We start from the raw sequence: 23,055 nt of genomic DNA on the forward strand, positions 1-23,055 counted from the left end.
TGAGGAGTAAGGGGGGGGGGGGGGGGGGTGTACAGCTGGTCCAGTGTACACATGAATGAGGACGATAACAACGAGTAAGTGGAGTGAGTGTGATGTCACTGTTCCAGATACGTCTAGAGCACAAGGTATTTAGCTCACTGTTTACCTGCAGTGTGCGGACCCATGTGATCATGTGACCATGTGACTTTCAACACTCCTTCATCAATGATCTGCTCGCTCTCCCCCCCCCCCCCCTCGCCCTCTCCTCCCCCTTCCCTCTCCTCTCCTCTCCCTCGGCTCACAGTTTCCCGTGACTCTGCATTTCTACGTCTCTCCTTTCCTCCCCCCTCTCTCTCCCCCCCTCCCCTCTCTCTCCTTTCCTCCCCCCTCTCTCTCCTCTCCTCTCCTCAGCCCAGCCTCTCCTTTCCTGTCACTCCTCTCCTCGACCATTTCCCCCCCCCCCTCTCCTCCTCTTTCCCCTCCCCCCCCTCCCCTCCCCTCTCCCCCTCTCTCTCCCCTCCTCCCCTCTCTCTCCCTCCTCTCACCTCTAGGATGCCCATGGCTGTGGTGATGGTTTCCTGCTCGAGTCAAATTCCACCTACTCAGGGATCCAACATATACCCTTAGTGTGTGTGTGGGTGTGTGTGTGTGCGTGTGTGTGATTCCATGCACGTGCATTTGCTTGAGTGTGTGCGACTGTGTTGGCGTGTGTGTGCGCATGTGTGTGTGTATGTATGGGTGTTTTTGTGTGTGTGTGTGTGTGTGTGCGTGCGTGTGTGTGTGTGTGTGATTCCATGCACGTGCATTTGCTTGAGTGTGTGCGACTGTGTTGGCGTGTCTGTGTGTCTGTGTGTGCGCATGTGTGTGTGTGTATGTATGGGTGTTTTTGTGTGTGTGTGTGTGTGTGCGTGTGTGTATTTGTGTGTGCTTGTGTGTGTGTGTGTATAAATGTCTTTGTGTACGTGCGTGTGTATATGTGTATGTATGTGTGTGTGTGTATGTGTGTGTGCGTGTTTGTGTGTGTGTGTGTGTGTGTGTGTGTATATATATGTGTGTGTATGTGTGTGGGTTTGTGTGTATAACATCACTGGGTGAATGTGGCGACACAGTATGTATCTGTATGCTTGTATGTGCGTTATCTGTGTGATATTGTGCGTATGCTTCGATATCGCTGACCTACTAAATAAAGGTCTTCATGTGTGTGTCTGTATGAGGGGAGTAAGCAGCTGCAGGTATTTGCCGAATAAGCAAATATGTCCTTAGAACCCCAATGTATTATTCATTCTCGTGGCACTTTCATTTGCTCGCGACTCCAAACCTATTACGTATAATAATGATATTTATCATAATATATAACTTAACGTATGCATACCATATATATTATTATATGTATATTAATATTGATGTATACATGTATAAAATACACATATATCTTTTAGTTCTGTTAAGTTTTTGGATTCCAAAATTCAACAGATAAGCAAGCTTCATCGAGGCTTAAACTAAGACATATCCTGTTATATTATATACGTCATGTATACGGTTGCCATTTTTCCTGTTATACGGACTGTGTCCTGTTATACGGGCTAGTTCCTGCTATGCAGTTCCTGTGATACAGAATGTGTCATGTTATACGGGATGCGTCATGTTATACAGGGTTGTTCCTTTTGTACAGACTGTGTCTTGTTATACAAAAAGGTTCATGTTATACAGACTGTGTCATGTTATACAGACTGTGTCATGTTATACAGACTGTGTCATGTTATACAGACTGTGTCATGTTTTACAGACTGTCATGTTATAAAGACTGTGTCATGTTATACAGACTGTGTCATGTTTTACAGACTGTCATGTTTTACAGACTGTGTCATGTTTTACAGACTGCGCCATTGTATACGTGGTGGTTCCTGTAATATAGACTGTCATGTTATACGTGGTGGTTCCTGTTATCCAGTGTCATGTTATACGGGCTGGTTCCTGTTGTACACACTGTGTCATGTTATACAAGAAGGTTTATGTTATACAGACTGTGTCTTGTTATACAGACTGTGTCATGTTATACGTGGTGGTTCCTGTTATAGTGTCATGTTACACGTGCTGGTTTCCTGTTATATAGACTGTCATGTTATACGTGGTGGTTCCTGTTATCCAGTGTCATGTTATACCGGCTGGTTCCTGTTATCTAGTGTCATGTTATACCGGCTGGTTCCTGTTATACAGACTGTGTAATGTTATACAGACTGTGTAATGTTATACGGGCGGTTTTTTGTTCCACGGGCTGGTTCCTGTCGTCCAGCGTCACGTTATACAGGCTGGTTCCAGGCTGCTGCAGGCACTCCTAATTCCACTGCAACAGAGCTTGGAACTCTTCCAGAACTGCGAGCAGAAAAACAAGCGTCCCCCATCCGGCCGAAGACGGCAGCGTGTGCTGCAGAGCCGGTCGGAGCGGTGTGACCGACTCACGCACTCACAGCGTACCACGGAGCTCCACACACTCTCCACACGCAGACAGATGTGTTAAGGCGCGTCGGGGCTTTAAGGCGGAGTCGCTGTGGTTGTTACCGCAGTAACATTCCAAGACTCCACTATGGTGTGTTCCACTGCAGGGGAAGTGCAGCCCGGGTTAACGGCTAAAGTAGAGATGTGAAGCACAGCATGTGAACTACATTACAGATGTTAGCTACAGTATGAGTTAACTAAATAAGGTAAACTACAGTATATAAATATATATATATGTAAACGACAGTATGCAAACTACATTACAGATGTAAACTACAGTATGTGAACAGCAGTATAGATGTAAACTACAGTATGTGAACAGCAGTATAGATGTAAACTACAGTATGTGAACAGCAGTATAGATGTAACTACAGTTTACAAACTACATTAGTGATATCAACTACAGAATATAAACTACAGTATAGCTGTAAACTACAGTACATTTTGAAAACTAGTGTCTGAGTGTGTGTGTGTGTGTGTGTGTGTGTGTGTGTGTGTGTGTGTGTGTGTGTGTGTGTGTGTGTGTGTGTGTGTGTGCGTGTCTGTGTCTGTGTGTGTGTGTGAGTGTATGTAAGTATGCGAGTGAGTGTGAGTGTGTGTGTTGCTGTGTGTGTGTGTGTGTGTGGGGGGGGGGGGGGGGGGGGTCAGTGGGACCCGAGATCACTTCCATTCTTTTATCATGAAGGACATGTTGTTCTCACAGATGCCCAGACTGGAAGATACTGCCCTTAGGCCAGGCAGAGGTGGCAGCTGCTTTAGTGGGGTCACAGCTGATAAAACACACACACACACACACACACACACACACACACACACACACACACACACACACACACACACACACACACACACACACACACACACACAGACACACACAATTGGTTTATCTCTGTTTGATGCAACTGAAGAAGTGATTAAGTTGTTTTTGTCTGGATATAGTAGTAGAGAAACTTGGAGTTAAGCTGTAGGCCTATTGTATCGTATAAACTTCTTTTTTTTTCATTACCTACTTCAATAACTTACTGTTTAACCAATATTTAGGCCGACTTGATTGAAATGACAGGGCTACTGCACTTAAAATAAAAAAAAAATAAAAAAAACTCTCAATGATTACTGCCGGCTGTATGGGACTAACAAAATGGTATCAAAATATATAACACTGGTGGAGTTTGGCCAACAGGTCAGCTGGCCTTTATCTTAACACCTGGACGTAAGCCGCAGACAACGAGCTGCCATACATGCGTTGGCATGCTCACGCTGGATCCTCTGTAGTTTGTCATGGACGTGACGTGGGACCTTTCTCTGGAATCTCACGTTGAGAAAAGCTAAATGACTTACGACTGACCGCCAGCAGGGGGTGGTGTCTCACGAAGACTTGGAAGAAGTATTTACAGTTGGTGCTCATTGCTCAATATGTTCGTCTTTTCAGATTCATACAAGAGCATATCATAGAAATATTGAACTGTGTTTTTATTATTGGTGAGTAACGTTATTATGGCTGCTTAAAGGTAAGCAGTGGCGCCACAGTAAACTAGACTTTTCACCCGGCCCTCCTCGCACCCGGACTACAGCTCAGCGATCCTACTGAACTTTAACCCGGCCGCAGACGTTGACTCACATGCCAGGGAGCGGCAGAGAGAAACATGAGGAATGTCACTCCCCAGTGCCACACAATAACCTGACACAAGTCTGCGGGTAGCAACCATTATCGCTTCTCAAGCTTTTATTTGATCAGCTCTCTGTGTTCTTATCAAAATACTCACATCCACCAAATATACATGCTGCAATATTTTGTAACCAAAAACAAAAGTGCTTTATATAAAATGACGGCAACGCTTATAAGGACAAGACATATTCTAACAGAATCAAACGGTGAAAGCGTGTGTTTTCAGAAAGCAAGTTTAACGGGAACGTCATACTGGGAGCAATGGCGATCACCTGGAGATCATTACCATGAAACACAGTTGCCAGGATGGCCACTATGTGTTAAACCATGAGGGTCCCTTTGTCGGAAAGTGGTCTCCGATCCGTTTGTCCAAACATGTATAAACTCAGGCTACAGAACGCGGAGAACATAACCGGTTTGAAACCAGTTGTGGATGAATAAGACTGAAGCTCTTCTCATTGTGTGGCTGTAGCAGAAGACTGGAGATGAGTTGGGATAAAGGCTGCACACAATATGCCTGCCTCAACGCATCATAATAATCAGTATCATTAATATTATTATGAAACACCATGGCATCATAAAAAAATAAACCTTGCTATAAAAATGGCAGTTTGGAATGGTTTGGCAGTGGTCTGTAATAATTTAATCATCGTCACCACCCCCGGCATCATCATCATCGTCGTCGTCATCATCATCGTCATCATCATCGTCGTCATCCTCTTCCTCTTCCTCGTCATCATCATCACCTCCACTGCTGGGCTCAGACCCTTCATCGTCTGAGCTCCCATCGTCCAGCACCTTGGCCGCCACGGTCAGGTGGATGGCTTCTAAAGGCGAGCTGGAAACAGCGTGACCCGCAAGGACACACACACACACACACATCATGTACAAAATCACACACACCGACAGAAACACACACACACACACACACACACACACACACACACACACACACACACACACACACACACACACACACACACACACACACACACACACACACACACAATCCTGGGACAGAGAGATCTACTGGGGGCAGGAGGAGTGTTGGAGAACTACAATACCCAGACTCCTCAGCGGCACAGCACAGTAACCATGGCACCCACCGGGGCGTAGGTTAGTTCCCTCCTCGCGGGTAAAGCGTCTGGCCCTACCTCTATTGTGGATATTGGTCACAAAAGACAAGCTTAGCCCAGCTGTTATTTTGTGGAACTGATCCCTCAAGCAATTCAGCGCAGCGATATAACCACAACGAGTGTGATTCTTCTTTCCTTTTCATCATCTTGTTCTTAAGATGGTGGCCGAGCCAATTAGGGTCAAATAAAGTGATTTTAATGCCGTTCTGAATTGTAGGGATGTTGGTGAGAGCAAAGTTTTTTGTTAGTAACCTCTTCCAGCAGGTCTGTTCTTAAAACATGAGGTTGAACTAAAAAAATAAAATCATAAAAAAGGTCTTTGGCGAAAAAGCCTTTGAGTAAAACAAGGCTGAAGAGTTTGAAGCTTTGATCATGAGAGCAGACAGCAGGGTCCCACAGCCCCACCGAGTCCCGACGGACGGCTGGCCTCAGCCTCGCGGGCTCCAGCCTCGCTGCCTCACCACACTGTGGGGTCCTTCCACTCCTTCTTCTTCTTCATCTTCCTCTCAGGCATCTCCAGGTCCCCCTCCTCCTCCCTGCCCCCCCGCCTCCTCCTCTTGACCAGGACGTATACCACCACCACGAGCAGGATCACAGCGCAGGCCCCGCCCACTATCGCCGCCAGCAAGGCCATCTCTGATAGGCCCACTGTTAACGAAGCACACAGAACACATCTCTGATTGGACGGCTGTTAACGAAGCACACCGGAACACATCTCTGATTGGACGGCTGTTAACGAAGCACACCAGAGCACATCTCTGATTGGACGCCTGTTAACAAAGCACACCGGAACACATCTCTGATTGGACGGCTGTTAACGAAGCACACCAGAGCACATCTCTGATAGGACGCCTGTTAACAAAGCACATCGGAACACATCTCTGATTGGACGGCTGTTAACGAAGCAGACCGGAACACATCTCTGATTGGACGGCTGTTAACGAAGCACACCGAAAACACATCTCTGATTGGACGGCTGTTAACAAAGCACACCAGAACACATCTCTGATTGGACGGCTGTTAACGAAGCACACCGGAACACATCTCTGATTGGACGGCTGTTAACAAAGCACACCGGAACACATCTCTGATTGGACGGCTGTTAACGAAGCAGACCGGAACACATCTCTGATTGGACGGCTATTAACGAAGCACATTGAACACATCTATGATTGGACAGCTGTAACCATCCCACACCAAACCCATAACAATATTTTGGTCGCAGCGTTACTTTATGTAATCTTAACGCATAACCAATCAGAGGCTGCCGTTTGGTTTCTTTGTCGACAGCCATGCGGCTTCCCTCACGGCCTTTAGACCCCGATCCATAAACCCTCACGTCGCGGCTCTACCGTAAACATGGCGTCCTCCGGCGCCAGACGCCAGCGAGACGAAGCCCAGAAGACGATGAGAAACTGTGTGTGTGTGTGTGTGCGTGTGTGTCGTCATGGTAACACTGGCTGACCTTTGTTCACGACCTTGAGGACGATCTCTCCGTTGACGCCGTGGACGTCGGGGGGGTTCCGCACCTGGCAGGTGTACGTGCCGTTGAAGGTGGGCGGCACCCCCTGCAGGGTGATGGAGGCGTCGTTGTTGGAGACGTCACCGGACCACAACACCCGGTCCTTGAAGCGCCCCTCCGTAGGGAGGTACGGCTCCTGCTGGTAGTGGAACACCTAGCGCACACACACACACTAGATTAGGGCTTTGACTTTTGCCCAAAAATCATATTCAAAGTTTGTTTGTTTATTAATATGAATATTCGAATATTTATTAATAATATTTTGACCATTAAATGCCCTCAGTAAGACCTGGATTGGGCTTCGCGAGGTTCCAACGGTTTATTAGGTTTCTAATAAATCGCTGTCTAATCAATACTTCATTCACTGCCACTTCCGTGGTCATTACAATATTATGAATAGACTGCGTCGGGTTCTCCGACGTCTCTCCCTCTTGGCCTGCCCGTAAAAGGTTCGAATATTAAAGGCTGCCTAATATTCGTTTGAATTTTGATTTCTTTTTTGATATTCTATTATATTATTTTATATTCGAAAAACGGAGTTCGGAGTCAAAGCCCTAACACAGACACAGTTTACCATCTTGACGTTTAAAGCCGCTTTTATTAAATGATTGTAAATGATCTCTCTATCGACTTCATTCTAGGGATGTTAACCGATGAACGTTAACCGATCAATCTTGTAGCTTGTCGGTTAAAAAAAATAATTTGGGGTCAGTGTGGCTGTTGAGTGCGTGTTGTTTTAACTTCACACAAAAAAAAGATGATCAGATGAGGTGACTTATTGGCAGTTGGACGGACACCGCGACTCTAGCCCACTGTTTAATTTCTCCTCAAGTCTTAATTATTCCCGCCGCATGCGAGCGGCGGACAATACGATCCCTAAATGATTATGGACAGTAGACCAAACGCTATAAGACTGCAGTTAGCCATCTCATTCCAACATCTTTTTGTGTGAAGTGAAAAAAATTATCCCTCACACTCAATTTTCCCGTCTCCTCCAAACTAAACAAGCGGCGCCTCTTCGGACTCTCATTTGGAGAGCGTGCGAGTCGGAGGCAGAACGGGAAAGAGAGATAAGCAGAGTTACGAAATAGCAGCCGGCTGGCACGGCTCGAAATGGCTGTTATTTCAAATTACACAATTTAATCTGATCGGTTAACTGGTATTAACCGGTTAATGAGGCTCGGTGGTCGGTCAAGAATATTTTACATTTTCGCCATCCCTACTTCATTCGAGAAAGTATTATTTTAAAATATTTGAAATATTCTGCATGTACAAACACACCCAGTGTCTGTATTTCACTAACACACATATATGTATATATAGTGGTAGATGAGTACAGGACTTCAGCGCTTGTTAATCATTAAACGCTGAGTTTAGAAATTATGAAAGCCGTTGCTTTGGGACACCAAACAAAGCTGAGATCTGTTACGAGGCATTAGAGAGGTCAAGGTGGAGCATACCCACCCTGACCTCCACCTCGGAGGCCAGGGTAGCCGCGCGCTCCAACTCCAGAGGAAAACATCAGCATCAGCGGCCTGACCGCCGCTGTAAACTCACCATGGTGGACCTCCTGACCACCGCACAACGGACCCTTTAGCGGAGCGCTCAGGCCCTTGTTGGCTAGCGTCGTCGAACTACTAGCGCTATACTACATGTATTAGAACACTTGTACCACTAAATGAACAACTACTCCATGTCAGTGGTGGCTAGTGATCAAAGATGTTGGTGGGGCACAGTAATAGACAGGGGGTTAGTAGTTCTCCAGTAAGTTGCACTACATGTATTAGTAGTAGTAGTAGTAGTAGTAGTATTCTACTACATGGTTGTCCAGTGAGTAGAAATACATGTAGTAGTAGTATTAGTGTTGTGGTTCTACTCCATGGTTCTCCTGTGAGTAGTACTACATATAGTAGTGTTAGTGTTGTGGTTCTACTCCATGGTGCTCCAGTGAGTAGTACCACATATAGTAATGCAAGTGTTGTGGTTCTACTCCATGGTTCTCCAGTGAGTAGTACCCCATGTAGTAGTGTTAGTGTTGTGGTTCTACTCCATGGTTCTCCAGTGAGTAGTACCCCATGTAGTAGTGTTAGTGTTGTGGTTCTACTCCATGGTTCTCCAGTGAGTAGTACCACGTGTAGTAGTGTTAGTGTTGTGGTTCTACTCCATGGTTCTCCAGTGAGTAGTACCCCATGTAGTAGTGTTAGTGTTGTGGTTCTACTCCAGGGTTCTCCAGTGAGTAGTACCCTATGTAGTAGTGTTAGTGTTAGTGTTGTGGTTCTACTCCATGGTTCTCCTGTGAGTAGTACTACATGTAGTAGTAGTAGTAGTAATGATGTGGTTCTACTCCATGGTTCTCCTGTGAGTAGTACTACATGTAGTAGTAGTAGTAATGATGTGGTTCTACTCCATGGTTCTCCAGTGAGTAGTACCACATGTAGTAGTGTTAGTGTTGTGGTTCTACTCCGCGGCGCGGGACCCACCGACTCCTCTCGCGAGGCACGGTCCAGCGGTCTGAAGTTCCAGGAGACGGTGACGGAGCTGGGAGAGACGGGGTGGGTGGAGCTGAAGGTGCACTTCAGCCTGACGTCGGTGCCATTCGCCACCTCCATCTCCCCAGAGGTGTGGATCTCCACCCCCCAGACCTCTACCACACACACACACACACACACACACACACACACACACACACACACACACACACACACACACACACACACACACACACACACACACACACACACACACACAGTTAGAGAGGGAGAGATGGAGATGGCCAGAGTGGGGGAGAGAGACAGAGAGGGAGTGACAGAGACAGAGAGGGGAGAGGGGGAGAGACATAGGGGGAGACTGAGGGAGGGAGAGAACCTTTCCAGTAGTCGATGTAAACACTGAACTCTCACCAATTCACAGCTACATTAGCAAAGTGTTTCAAAGTGGTCTTCTTTACCCATACTATACTTGAGTCTCGGAAATTCTTAGACTCAACAATCCAGTTATTTGTCATGTTAAAAAAAAAAATGCAATTCCTCGATGTGTCAGCAATCCTACTGCTAACTTCTTCAATCCTATCGTCCAACACTGACTCATTTTGGGCAGAAGACCACGTGATTGAGAAACTACGACGGCAGGAAGCCCCGGTATGGCCCCTCATTGAGCAGAACTCATCAGCTCGCTCTCTAGATTTGTTGCTCCTTTCACCACTCCTGTGAATCTCCGACATCCAGATCCATAACCATAAACGGATAGTCAGATAGTGTTTTTGTGATATCAGCGGTCCTGTCATCACCACAGATATAAGCAGGTCACACAGGGAATCGTATTCTCATAAACACGCACGACTCCCTCGTCCTGATCAGCTGGTATCGCTCTGAAGCCACCAACACCAGAGTTCTCAACGCTTAAGCGTCCGATACCAACGGGATCCATTTCACATCTCTAGGATACTTCACATTCACTTCATTAATAATAATAATAATATATGAACGATTGTATTTTGTAACAACAAAATGGTTCTTCAGTTGTATTCTTAATCTGTATAAAGTACCTGAACTATACATAAACCTAATAAAAAATAGGTTGAAACTTTCAAATGCAAGATTGTGTCCATACTGCTAATGCATTAGATAGTAGTCTGGGAAGGATTGTGCAATGACAGTAAGCAGGAAATAAACGTAATCAGGGAAACTAATCAGTGGCCTTTCTCTTTTGAAAGAAGACGTAAGAGCGTCTTGAGTGCAACACAAAAGGTAACTCTTCGGTTTCGAGTCAGAGAGAAAGGTCTCTACGCGGAAACCAAGTGCTCAACTCCGACGGGACTGCGTAGTAAAACAGCCAGTGTTAGCTACTCATGTTTATTATGAGTGATAGTCAGCGAACAAAAACAATCCTAACAATATGGACGGATTTAATATTAGTGACATAGTTGAGCTTCAGATGGTTCATGAAGAGTATACTATTCATACATAACTATAAAAACATCAGAGCCTGAACAAGTAGGTCATCTGTAACCTGTTACCTTGTAGTACACACTAACTTCCAGTGGTTAGTATCTGACCAATATATTCCCATTCTTTCTCTACAATTTCCATCGAATTAATTCAAGTTATTGGTCGAGAAGTGAGTGATGGCAGGTGAGGCTGCCATAGTGTGGTAGAAGTGGTTCGACTCACCTGACAACACGAGCGCTCCCAACAGAGAAGCCACCTGGAGCCATATTCCACACATGGGACCGCAGGGCTACAGGACCACACTTACAATGCACTGGTTCGCTTCCGTTCGCTCTTCCACATTAATAGTGTTGACTGATGTCATCAGAGCATTTCCAAGCAGGAAGCGGAGTAAAATGTCGACCAAATCAAGTCGATTTGGGATTCCTACGGAGAGACCTAGAGTGGCTTGGGTTCCCTGTGGGCGGGTCTTGACAACAACCTGTTGGTCTGCTCCTGAGCGCAGCATTCTTCACTCAGCCCTCCTTCGAGTTGTCTTTCAGTTAGCAGTTAGGCGTCACTTCAGACGTGGTGCAAGACAGGTTGGACGAAGCGATAGCGATATGTTGGGTTCAGATCATCATTTGAATCCATGCAAATGCAATGGCACTGTAGAACAATGGTTAACAACCATTGAGAAGTAAGCAGTTTGTTTTTTCCTCACATTAATAATAGCTATTTCAGCCTACCGTGCCATGCTGTGTCTAAGATGGGCCTTTGTCAACTCGTCCTTGACACATTAATGTCAAGCATTTCTTATTTATAAGATAATAGATAGCTGCAGAGTGCATGTTGCTGTCCGTCAGGGGATAAGGGCGACCTCTGCTGGTTATAATTATTACACATCCTTATTAAGGGGTGGCGCAGAACATGCGCAATTCCCATTGGCCAATAAATACTATCATATTATTCTAGTTTTTTCATAAAATGTCGTGGAAAAGTATATTATGCGTAACCCATGTGTACTTTGCATTCGCATTTTAGGTTGACAAAAAGTTTTGCAAAGAAAATAGTTTCATACAATTTATCTTGTTTACACCAACGACTGTATGACTGTGTGAGCAGACAGTTTATACCACAGACTGAAGAGAAGTGTTCGAGCATAGACACACTGATCTGGTCTATCACTCCAACACAGTGTTTCATCCACGGACCTATAAGGTTTCATCATAGAGCATTGGGTCTATAATTCCATGGCGCCACTACGCGTTCAAGTTCCCGTCAAATGCATTACCGTAATACCGCGTGCAGACGCGCACACCAAAACAGGCGTTGACAAGAGCCGCACATTTTGATTTGAGGCTCGTTTTTTAGGTCGACTACACCATGTTCTAAAGTTAAAACCCATCGTTCACTTCAAAATGTTTTGCGTGACAACATCCACAGCAGTGGCCGGACAGTGGATCCAGGGCGGGTGTAGATGGTAGGAGCATTACGACCTCCGGTCTGCTGTGTTTGCTGCTGGACGCTGATGTTCGCCATCCTGACCAGATCCAGACACGCCTTTTGTTGTCCTGCTGCAACGACTAGCCGCCGCTAGCACCGCAGCATCTAGGAAGACACTGAGGACCAGCTCAGCCTTTCTGGGGGATTAGTCGTAGACCACTGGAACCGCAGCGACTGGACGACCGACCGCAAGGTTAGACCATTGCACACATCCTGGAAATATCAGGAAATCCCTCTCGGTGGCTTGGGTGTTGCGGCGCATGTGACGGATGCGTAGCCGCGACCCGTGCATTCTGAAGCTAAGATGCTAACGTTACATATTGTGGTGTGGGCATATTATAAACAGCGTTCATCCTCTGGAGGACAGGCCCGCTATAATGCTCCTGTAGTCTGACTGTCGGCATAACAACAGCCCCTCTCGAGAGTTCCTGCTACGACAATGTTTAGTGGGTACGATGATGGAAACATGAAATGTTATTATGTAAGGGGGTCCCGGTCCAGTGTTTGACAACCAGCGGTTCCGTTTCAGGATGAGCAGTGACGAACCAAGCCCCGCCGCCTTGCCGGAGCCGGTGGAGGATGTGCACGGAGACGGGAGATGGATGTCCCAGGTAAGGCCAGGCTACTCTCAAAACCACCAGCCACCCATCGATCGATCGTTATTCCGAGATGATAGAGGAACGACTGGTCGGAGAGTGGAGTATGTTAGGAATAGGATGTAGTTAATCTTTCACTATCAATTTACATGTTGATCTGACGCTTTGAGGTTCACATGTCGATACGAGAACGGAGTAATGTGGGGCTTTTGCGCAACACGTTGCGTTCCAACTTGTGTCTGATGCACAACGGACGAAACAAGGATAACTGAACAACTGGTTTTGTGAGACAGTAAAACTGTCTGGCCTTCGTTGCCTCGAGACTAGTGAGCTTCACAGATACTTGGGCAGAGCGTGAGTCCTCAGATTCCTCCTGTCTAGATGTGATGGTGTTGGTTTCAGTGTTTTATAATGCTTATCGGTGTGTGTGTGTGTGTGTGTGTGTGTGTGTGTGTGTGTGTGTGTGTGTGTGTGTGTGTGTGTGTGTGTGTGTGTGTGTGTGTGTGTGTGTGTGTGTGTGTGTGCGTGTGTGTGTCGCAGCACACTCGGTTCGTCCAGGAGTGTAAGGATGCTGAACCAGACGTCCTATTCGTCGGAGACTCCATGATTCAGCTGATGCGGCATCATGATGTAGGCGATCCTCTTCATGCTGACTCTCTTCTGTTGTCACATGTGTCATTGAGCATGGACCCTTTATCCATAGAAAGAACAAACCTACAGTGAATTCGTTTTTTAGATAAATGTCATTAAGGTGCGGGTTGTGGTTAACCAGTACAAAGGGGTCATTAAGGAGCAGATAGGGGTTAGACAGTAGAGAGACAGGTCATTAAGGAGCAGGTAGGGGTTAGACAGTAGAGAGACAGGTCATTAAGGAGCAGGTAGGGGCTAGACAGTACAGAGACAGGTCATTAAGGAGCAGGTAGGGGTTAGACAGTACAGAGACAGGTCATTAAGGAGCTGGTAGGGGTTAGACAGTACAGAGACAGGTCATTAAGGAGCAGGTAGGGGTTAGACAGTACAGAGACAGGTCATTAAGGAGCAGGTAGGGGTTAGACAGTACAGAGACAGGTCATTAAGGAGCAGGTAGGGGCTAGACAGTACAGAGACAGGTCATCAAGGAGCAGGTAGGGGTTAGACAGTACAGAGACAGGTCATTAAGGAGCAGGTAGGGGTTAGACGGTACAGAGACAGGTCATTAAGGAGCAGGTAGGGGTTAGACAGTACAGAGACAGGTCATTAAGGAGCTGGTAGGGGTTAGACAGTAGAGAGACAGGTCATTAAGGAGCAGGTAGGGGTTAGACGGTACAGGTGGTGTGTCTCACGGCTCTTCATTCTACAGATCTGGAGGGAGCTGTTTTCTCCACTTCACGCTCTGAACTTCGGGATCGGTGGAGACACGACCTGTAACGTCCTCTGGAGACTCCAGAACGGAGAACTGGACAACATCAAACCCAAGGTGAGAACCGCCCACCCTCCCCCCAACACCCTCCCTCCCCGCTCCCTCCCTCCCTCCCCCTCCCCGCTCCCTTCCCCCAGATCCCTCCCTCCCCCCTCCCCCTCCCACGTTGATTGGCTGAAGCAGCGTGCTGTCCCTCCCCCCTCCTTCGTTGATTGGCTGAAGCAGCGTGGTGTCCCTCCCCCCTCCCTCGTTGATTGGCTGAAGCAGCGTGCTGTCCCCTCCCCCCTCCCTCGTGGATTGGCTGAAGCAGCGTGCTGTCCCCTCCCCCCTCCCTCGTGGATTGGCTGAAGCAGCGTGCTGTCCCCTCCCCCCTCCCTCGTGGATTGGCTGAAGCAGCATGCTGTCCCTCCCCCCTCCCTCGTTGATTGGCTGAAGCAGCGTGCTGTCCCCTCCCCCCTCCCTCGTGGATTGGCTGAAGCAGCGTGCTGTCCCCTCCCCCTTCCCTTGTTGATTGGCTGAAGCAGCGTGGTGTCCCCCCCCCCCTGTGCAGGTGGTGGTCCTGTGGGTCGGAACCAACAACCACCAGCACAGCGCGGAGCAGGTGGCCGAGGGGGTCCTGGCCGTAGCCCGACTCCTCACCTCACGCCTGCCCCGGGCCAAGGTCATCATCATGGTGGGTACCAGGGGGGGGGGGGGGGTCCCGGGTCCACAGCGGGGAGGTCAGAGGTCAAACAGAAGGGCACTAACTAGGGTTGCCGCGGTGTGGACATTTTCACACCGAGTAATGCACTCGTGTCAACACCGGTATTACCGGTATAAACGGTATTAACTTTGAAACTAGGTCAACCGCCATCTTCTCCATCAACTCTCCTTTCACACTCGGTGACAGCGGCTGGCAGCGCGCTAATTCTCGGCGTCTTATAACGTTCTATAGATAATAGTATAATATAATTTTGTATATCATAATATCACAGCCAAAAGCTCTGCGCCTCCGGATGGCCGTAGCGCGGGGAGCTCACGTAGGGATTGGGCTTCGCGGGGTTCGTTTACCGGCGTTGCTATGGTTACCGGTCTTGTAAGGAAGCACGGCAATTCTCGGCGCGCCAATTCTCTCCCGCTCAGAGCAGAACTGTGGCCTATTCTACACATTTAAATTTTCTTAATTATAACTATATTATTCATTTTTACTGAATTTGTTTTTTTGATTACTGAAAAAAAAAATAAAAAAAATTACTCGGTGTGCAACACCGAGTAATCGGTGTTGGCCTCAACACCGGTAATACCGTACCGCTGCAACCCTAGCACTAACACCTCGCCGTCCGTAGGGCCTGCTGCCGCGCGGGGAGCGCCCGAACCCCCTGAGGGAGAAGAACGCGGCGGTCAACGCGCTGCTGCGCGCCCGTCTGCCGCGGCCCGGCCCCGTCCTGCTGCTGGACGCCGGCGCCGGCCTCCTGGCGCCCGACGGCTCGCTCAGCCAGCGGGACATGTTCGACTACCTGCACCTGACGGCCGCCGGCTACGCCGCCGTCTCCAAGCCGCTCAGCGACCTGCTGCTGCAGATCCTGGAGGAGACGCCCGAGGAGAGGAGGGCCCCACCGGTCTGAGACCCCCCCCACCCCCCCCCCCCCCCGGAGCCTCACTCACAGCAGGGGCCGGGGGAGGAGGAGGAGGAGGAGGTGTGCAGGAGAGGTGGAGGAGGAGGAGCAGGAGCAGGAGGTGGAGGTGTGGGGCTAGGGGGAAGGATGTAAGGCCCTGTGTAGAGCGCTGACAGTGTTCTGCCCCAGCACCGACAGCTCGTGGCCAGCAGGGGGAGACACCCACACGCGCCAGCCATTAAAGCACAGACGCTGCTGGGAGCTTATGGTGCGTTTTAGTATTCTCCGCGAAACCGACTCGGACTTCGGATGCGACGTCACGCCCACACTTCAAGCGTTTTATTATGTTTCGCTCGGTCGTTGGAGAAAAACATGGGCGCCACCCGGAAAGCTGTTGTCGCGGTAGCATTGGCAGAGGACCAGGCGCTCCAAAATAAGTAGGCTGTAGGCCATAGGCAGAGATACGGACGCAGTAAGGCAATGCAGTAACACGAGTGATTGTAATTGCCCTTTAAACCACCAAAGCGGTCCAAGCACAATGAAAACAGTTCATACTAGTCGCACCGGGCGCAGCCATCTTGAATTCTGTCTCGGAATCCTCGCTCGGCCTCCTCTGAGGTCATCCGAGCAAGCAAGTGCGCCGTCCGAGGAAAAGGGGCGTGTTCACGCGTGTCGCTAGGCAACGTCCTCGGACCTCCGAGACGGATGGATAATAAAACGCACCATTAACCTGACTACATTCATTAGGTCAAAGATATTACATTTTCCTCTTATGCTGTTATATTAAAACCGAACCCATTCCACAGTTTCATTCAAAGTTTTGGTCAGTTTACATTAAAATAAATAGCGGAAGGGAAAATATTTATATAGATGTAAATGACAAAGACTGCTTGTGGCACACATTGAACACATTTCTCTCGGTCAAACATCTTTTGGAGGAGGTCTTCTGTTCGGTAGAGGGTAGTGCGCACTCCAAGACGGCGCCTGGATGCTTCAGGAGCCCGGTCCAACCGCTAAACTGCTGCTGTCACAGAGTCGCCTCAACACTCCCTATCTCCTGGGACCTCTGCTTTAACACCTGCATGGAACCAACTGAGGGAAAACATCTGTACAGAAAACGGATGAGGACCTCTAGGAAATGGACATGATGATCTATTTAGGACATTTTATCGAAGACGCGCATGATCTAAGAATTTGTGTTCCCCTCCGTCATACGAATTCACAGAAGGGTTGTCCTGATTTCCTAAAGCACCTTCTCGTTGTCTTTCTGATTGTCTGTGATGTCAAGTTGTTTTTCCAGTGCTACTTAGCCCGGCTGCTACCTAGCTGCAGAGATACCTTGCCCCAGCGCTACCTAGCCCTAGCACTACCTAGCCACAGTGCTACCTTGCCCAAGCTCCACCTCTCCCCAGTACTACCTAGCTCCAGATTTACCTAGCCCTAGCAACAGAGCTACCATGCCCCAGAGCTAACTAGCCCCAGCACTACTGAGCCCTAGCACTACCTAGCTCAAGAGGAGCGACCTATCTTCAGTGCTAGCAAGCCCTAGCGCTACCTAGCACCGAAGGGCTAACTAGCCCTAGAGCTACCCAGCACCTGCCCTGCTGTCTATACATAAGCAATGAAATAGCTAAGCTAGCTAATATCACTAAGAAGCCACTGGCGGCTGCATTAGTCTCACTACTCGCTGTACACGCTGCAACAGGCATCACTGTAGTTATAATATTAGCAGGGCCGCTATGTGTCTTCCTTGTCTTCATTCCAGCTCACTGTGTGGTTGTGAAGCTGGCGTGGAACCTTAACGTCTTGTGCTTCAGTCCCATGTCTGCCGTGGTCCCCAACGCTGAACAATGTGAATATGATGGCTGACCAACCCCACGGCCCTGAGCCAAGCCTTGCCGATCACACGTTGGGATCTATTGTCTGAATGTCTGTGACTGAGGGGGGGGGGGGGGGGGGGTTACCTCACCTTGCAGGTGAGGTAACTGTGAGGTGTGTGGATACTCGCAGGAAGGGACGAGAAACTTGAATATATTGTATAATCTTTGCTTGTCACCTGCTAAGCACAGCATTCCAATAAACCATGACTGTAAATATGATTGGACTTTGCGTTGTTTCTCATCACCACGAGAGCTGCATTGATTGGTTCAGAAAAGCATACAATCAGAGAACTTTGGATGGTAGTTTCATGTAATGAAAGTTGGAGGTAAGACTCCTTCAACTCTAGGCAGGATGATGGGGCGGTCTGAGGTGGCAGACTCGAGGGTTACTACCTTCCTCAAACCTGGGGTTTCTATTCAACTGGAATAGTCGGTTCGAAACCTGCTTTTGACAATATTCTTTAAACTTCAGCCTTTAACTTATTTTCTTAAATTATATAGACACAGACAGCTATTTTGAAACCCCAGTTTTAAAACTCTTTTTATTGATCAAAAGAGTAGAATTATAATGTACATTATTTACGTTATTTTGCTTAATTTAGACACTACTTTTGTTTGTCAGAGAGGTCTAAGGCGACAGACTCAAGGAACTGACTCTTTGAATCAGTGTTCGTATTTGTATTCCCCAAACACCACAAGAGGTGGACTCCTTGTTTGGTGTTATCAACTTCCGATGGTCTGAAAAGGCTGAATCAGGGTTTGGCGAAGTCCATCTTACCTCTAACCCTCTTCCAGGAACCCCCCTGAGACCTTCTGCTACAGTCTAACATTTTTAAATATATCAACATCTTCAAACGGATTGCTTTGATAGTCCTCCTAAACTTCTAGTCGTTGAACATAAGTCCACTATGAAATACTACGACTGAAATAAAACAAATCCCATTTAATGTGCAGAATCCCTCTTCCAGAGGTGCTGCCCTGTTTCGAGTGCAGGTGAGGTGGCAGACAAGAGATGGCGGACTTTGTTCCTCATCTGGGATTAGATCACTGGACCTCCAGATAAAGTGTCTGTGCTGTGACATCCCAGTCTCCGGGTCACCTTTGAACCCCGTGGTTCCAGGAGGGTGGTGTGGGGTCGAGGTCCGAGCAGCTCTGCTATAAAAGCCTCCAGTGCCGGACTCTTACCCACTCTCGACGAGCAGCGAACCCGCCAGGTAGATGCTTCACTGAACCTCCTTTAATGGATCTTAATAATACTTAATATAATTGAATGTATCTTAGTGCATCTAAATGTATCGTAGAGTTACTTAATGTATCTTAATGAATCTTAATGTATCTTGATGGAACTTAACATATCGCAGCATAACTTAATAACAACTTTAAAACTTGATTTGAAATATGTTGTGATGAGAAGTTTATCCAAATCTAAAAGCAGAATTGTACTTACAGTTTGTAATTGTATTTATCTCCAAGGACCCATCATGAAGTTTGTGGCTTTAGCTCTGACCCTTCTGCTGGCTGTTGGTACGTAGCTCTCCTCCTGCTCCTCCTTCTCCAGCCTCCTCCTCCTCCTGCCCTTCTCTTCTTATTCCTTCTCCTCATTAACCTCCCCCTCCGCCTGTTCTTCCTCCTACGCTTTCATTTCCTCCTCCTTCAGCCTCCAGTATTCTCTTCTTCCTAATCAACCTCCTTCTCCCTATCTTACTTCTCTATCCACCACCCCCTCCTTCTCCAGCCTCCTCCTCCTCTTCCTCCTCCATCTCCTTATCCTCCTATTCCCTTCCATCTCCTCTTTCTTCCTTCCCTTCATCCTCCCCTTCACGACCTCCAACAGCCTTCCTCCTCCTCCTCATCCTCCTCTTCCTCCCTCTTCCTCTTCCTCCTCCTCCTCCTCCTCCTCCTCCTCCTCCTGCAGAGCCAGTCCTTGTTGAGGGTTCAGGGTCTCACCTCTGTCGTCTTTCACCTGACAGGCTCTCAGGCCCAGGACAGTGGGAGTGTTGCTTCCGTCCAGCTGGCCAAGATCCAGGACGGCGCCAGGGTGTACCTGAGCCAGGTGAAGGACCAAGCCCAGAAGACCCTCGACCTACTGGACGGCACCGAGTATGAAGAGTACAAGTAAGGGGATCGGATTATGTTTGGATTTCGCTATTCTATCTTATTGCAGATTGAGTAGCAGTTAAATTCCTTATTCCTTCACACCCCTACTTCCACTCCTGGTCATCATAAGGAGCGGGGAAAGTCTCGTAGTGGTTCGGTGGTTGGGTGTTTGACTTCGAAAAGGTTCTGGGCTCTATCCCTGATGTCTACCTGTGGGCTTCCCAGAGCAAGATGCCCCCCAACCCCTACCGTCTAACCCCTACCTGCTCCTTAATGACCTGTCTCTGTACCGTCTAACCCCTACCTGCTCCTTAATGACCTGTCTCTGTACTGTCTAACCCCTACCTGCTCCTTAATGACCTGTCTCTGTACTGTCTAACCCCTACCTGCTCCTTAATGACCTGTCTCTGTACTGTCTAACCCCTACCTGCTCCTTAATGACATCGGAACTCACTGTAACTTTCTTCAGATGATTTAGTCGCACTAGTTATGAGTCATGTGACGAGTCTCCTAAATCCTCCCGGTTCTCCTCCTTCAGGGTGAAGCTCAGCGAGTACGCCCAGACCCTGGCGCCCTACGCAGACACCTTCTCCACCGGCTTCTCGGAGGCGCACGCGCGCACCCAGAGGGAGATGGAGGCCCTGCTTCTCGCCGTGGAGCCCCGCCGACAGGAGCTGCAGGCCCTGCTGCAGAAGCAGACGGAGGAGTACCGCGTCACGCTGGAGCCCCTCTTCCAGGAGTACGTCGGCCAGAGCCAGGAGCGCGTGGAGTCCCTGAAGGCCCGCCTGCAGCCCCTCCTGGAGGAGATGCGCACCAAGATGGAGGCCAATGTGGAGGAGACCAAGACCAAGGTCATGCCCCTGGTGGAGGGGGTCCGCAGCAAGCTCACGGAGCGCCTGGAGCAGCTGAGAACCATGGCCAGCCCCTACGTGGACCAGTACCAGGAGCAGGTCTCCAAGGCCGTGGGCGACGCCTCAGAGAGCCTGGCCCCCCACACAAAGGACCTGCAGGCCAAGCTGGAGCCCCTTGTGGAGGACCTGAAGGCCAAGTTCGACGCCGTGTACAAGTCCTTCAGCGACATCGTCCAGGCCTAAAGATCTCCCTGGGTGCTGAGACTCTGCGGTCGAATCCAATCATCGGACACCTCTAGAGAGCCTCTCACGGCAGCGATGGAAAACCCAACATCGGCATGTGTTGCCATTTGAGTTAAAGAAATATCTGAAAATGAAAGAAACATCTCTCACATCTCGGATATGTTGATCCAACATCGGCATGTGTTGCCATTTGAAATAAAGAAATATCTGAAAATGAACATGTGTCTACCTATTGCATCATTTTTGAGATTCAAGCGGATTGCTTACATTGTTACATGTGTTTACTTTGTTTTTCTGATGGTATCGGTTAAGCTCTGCAATGTTTTCTTATTTTTTTTTTTATATGTTTGAGAGATGGACCCAGACGTCCCTACCAGACCCAGCAGAACAATGTTGTGCATTGGCAGGATTTCAAAAGATTATATAGTGTATAGCTATCTTGGAAAAGTCAAAAATAAGTACTTTGAAAAGTGAATACCTCCCTCATTCATGGTTCAGGCTTAGTAAACATTTAATTAATTATGTTTTTACCTTCAAATGTGTTATTTGGAAGTGAGTCTTTAGCACACCTCCACCATCCTAATCAGAGCTAGATCATGCAAGGTAAACACTAAGCTGTCAGACAGGATAGATGAGCTACGACGTTCCAATTCCCCTCTTTCTTTACAAAACTGTACATGACAGTTACAGTGACTGTACAGTTGCACCACCTTTAAAAAGACCCTTAAACAGTGGTTAGTAGCAAGACAGACCTGCTATCATATGTAACCTTTGGTCATTCTACTTTTTCTACATGGACTCTTGATGTGAATTGGGACCTATTTTGTGTGTAAAAGTGTTTTTTATCTATTTTGTATACTGGTATGTTGTTTTTATTTTTTTGACTTGCCTTAGGACAACGGATGTAAATTGGCAACTAAGCTAACTCCGGCTAATTTATATTGATGCTCTGGCTGACATGTTGATTAATGTGCAATGTCCTAATCAAAAAAAAAAAAAAAAAAAAGAATGCCCACCAACTGTGAACATCTCCAAGGATCCCAAAGGGCTCCCTCTCCGATGAGTGGGAGTGATCCGTCGGTATGATGAAGACCTTCTCTTGGTGAGAGAGAACCACGAGCCAGCTGGCCTTCGTCCACGCCATGCCTCTCACATCACGCCTGGGAGGAAGTTAGAGAGTTTTCCAGTTTGCTTTTGTAACTCTGGAAACCGAGCTGGGACCCAGTGCCTCACTTCTCCTTTGTTGGAATGTATATTCAGAAATACATGTCTAGCACACCGTGGGCTGGTTGTACTTGTAGATCTGCACCGTCCTTTAGTTTTTACACTGTTTTCTGTTGCGATACAGAGCATTCTTCTATGTAATGTGTCATTTGACATCCTGTGTGTAAAGCCTGATAGTTACACAACTTCTCAGCAGTAACACGGGTTATTACGTAACACTGTTGTGCAGTGACCGTTGACCAGGCCGCAAGACCCCGAGGCAGAGAGCCAAAGACTATTGCTTAAGGATTAAACCTTGTTATGACCTCACCACTCTCCAGGAAACCCTCTGCCTCCTTCTCTCTCTGCCTCCCTCCTTCTCTCTCCTCCTCCCTCCATCTTTCTCCTCCTCCCTCCTTCTCCTTCTTCTCCTCCTCCCTCCTTCTCCTTCTTCTCCTCCTCTGTCTCCTGCTCCTTCCCTGATTGATGAGTTGAAAGACTTTGTTTTTTAACTCTCTTAATGGTGACAGGAAAGCCTGTCTACCGTTGCTAGTTGTCTTTGTTCAGATTTGTTTTAAAGACGTTTTTTTAGTGTGCAGAAGCTCAATAAAGGACTATTCTCCGCCGTTCATTTCCCAGCTGCCCGTGAGGGTATTTCCTGACGCTCCATGGAACTGAAACTCTGGGTTTCTGTTCCTGTCCGGCCGTATTGTGCTCTTCATCCTCGGATCAGTCTGACCTCATGCAGAACTGAGTAAACAAGAATCTGGAGGAGGAAAACATTCATCAGCTGTCCGCGAAGCCACGCCCCTTCTCTCGCTCTCTCTCTCTCTCTCTCTCTCTCTCTCTCTCTCTCTCTCTCTCTCTCTCTCTCTCTCTCTCTCTCTCTCTCTCTCTCTCTCTCTCTCTCTCTCTCTCTCTCTCTCTCTCTCTCTCTCTCTCTCTGTCTCTCTCTCTCTC

General features: G+C 48.0%; 3 protein-coding genes across 4 annotated transcripts; 2 read left to right on the top strand and 1 right to left on the bottom strand.

The window, feature by feature from the left end:
• Positions 1 to 4,165: 4,165 nt before the first annotated feature.
• Positions 4,166 to 11,263, bottom strand: mpzl2b (myelin protein zero-like 2b). Its single transcript, XM_030360551.1, has 5 exons — positions 10,969 to 11,263; positions 9,280 to 9,443; positions 6,743 to 6,953; positions 5,739 to 5,925; positions 4,166 to 4,979 (listed from the first exon to the last, which is right to left on the bottom strand). The coding sequence occupies exons 1-5, from the start codon at positions 11,021 to 11,023 to the stop codon at positions 4,784 to 4,786; spliced, it is 813 nt and encodes a 270-aa protein (XP_030216411.1). The 5' UTR covers positions 11,024 to 11,263; the 3' UTR covers positions 4,166 to 4,783.
• A 745-nt stretch (positions 11,264 to 12,008) lies between these two features.
• On the top strand, positions 12,009 to 17,920 carry pafah1b2 (platelet-activating factor acetylhydrolase 1b, catalytic subunit 2). Of its 2 annotated transcripts, none has more exons than XM_030360554.1 (6): positions 12,009 to 12,424; positions 12,761 to 12,842; positions 13,368 to 13,457; positions 14,167 to 14,283; positions 14,777 to 14,899; positions 15,552 to 17,920. In XM_030360554.1, exons 2-6 carry the CDS (start codon positions 12,762 to 12,764, stop codon positions 15,828 to 15,830), a joined length of 690 nt encoding a protein of 229 aa, XP_030216414.1. In that variant the 5' UTR covers positions 12,009 to 12,424; position 12,761; the 3' UTR covers positions 15,831 to 17,920. The 2 variants fall into 2 exon arrangements, with proteins under 2 accessions (XP_030216414.1, XP_030216413.1); XM_030360553.1 differs by lacking the exon at positions 12,009 to 12,424 and adding an exon at positions 12,450 to 12,681.
• Positions 17,921 to 18,818: 898 nt separating this feature from the next.
• apoa1a (apolipoprotein A-Ia) lies at positions 18,819 to 21,110 on the top strand. The gene is made up of 4 exons (XM_030360552.1): positions 18,819 to 18,915; positions 19,175 to 19,225; positions 19,672 to 19,816; positions 20,337 to 21,110. The coding sequence occupies exons 2-4, from the start codon at positions 19,183 to 19,185 to the stop codon at positions 20,890 to 20,892; spliced, it is 744 nt and encodes a 247-aa protein (XP_030216412.1). The 5' UTR covers positions 18,819 to 18,915; positions 19,175 to 19,182; the 3' UTR covers positions 20,893 to 21,110.
• Positions 21,111 to 23,055: the final 1,945 nt, after the last annotated feature.

The sequence above is a fragment of the Gadus morhua genome, chromosome 7 (genome assembly GCF_902167405.1).
Source record: "Gadus morhua chromosome 7, gadMor3.0, whole genome shotgun sequence".
Lineage (NCBI taxonomy): Eukaryota > Metazoa > Chordata > Actinopteri > Gadiformes > Gadidae > Gadus > Gadus morhua.

What these genes read in the sequence shown, in the direction of transcription:
- mpzl2b (XM_030360551.1), bottom strand. Translation starts at nt 11,023, where the DNA reads ATGTGTGGAATATGGCTCCAGGTGGCTTCTCTGTTGGGAGCGCTCGTG. An exon ending in GGGAGCGCTCGTGTTGTCAG is followed by an intron (nt 9,444 to 10,968) that starts GTGAGTCGAACC and finishes TGTGTGTGGTAG; the next exon opens with AGGTCTGGGGGGTGGAGATC. An exon ending in CCTCAAGGTCGTGAACAAAG is followed by an intron (nt 5,926 to 6,742) that starts GTCAGCCAGTGT and finishes CTTCGTTAACAG; the next exon opens with TGGGCCTATCAGAGATGGCC.
- pafah1b2 (XM_030360553.1), top strand. An exon ending in ACGGGAGATGGATGTCCCAG is followed by an intron (nt 12,843 to 13,367) that starts GTAAGGCCAGGC and finishes TGTGTGTCGCAG; the next exon opens with CACACTCGGTTCGTCCAGGA. An exon ending in TGGACAACATCAAACCCAAG is followed by an intron (nt 14,284 to 14,776) that starts GTGAGAACCGCC and finishes CCCCCTGTGCAG; the next exon opens with GTGGTGGTCCTGTGGGTCGG.
- apoa1a (XM_030360552.1), top strand. Translation starts at nt 19,183, where the DNA reads ATGAAGTTTGTGGCTTTAGCTCTGACCCTTCTGCTGGCTGTTG. An exon ending in GACCCTTCTGCTGGCTGTTG is followed by an intron (nt 19,226 to 19,671) that starts GTACGTAGCTCT and finishes TTCACCTGACAG; the next exon opens with GCTCTCAGGCCCAGGACAGT. An exon ending in ACCGAGTATGAAGAGTACAA is followed by an intron (nt 19,817 to 20,336) that starts GTAAGGGGATCG and finishes CTCCTCCTTCAG; the next exon opens with GGTGAAGCTCAGCGAGTACG.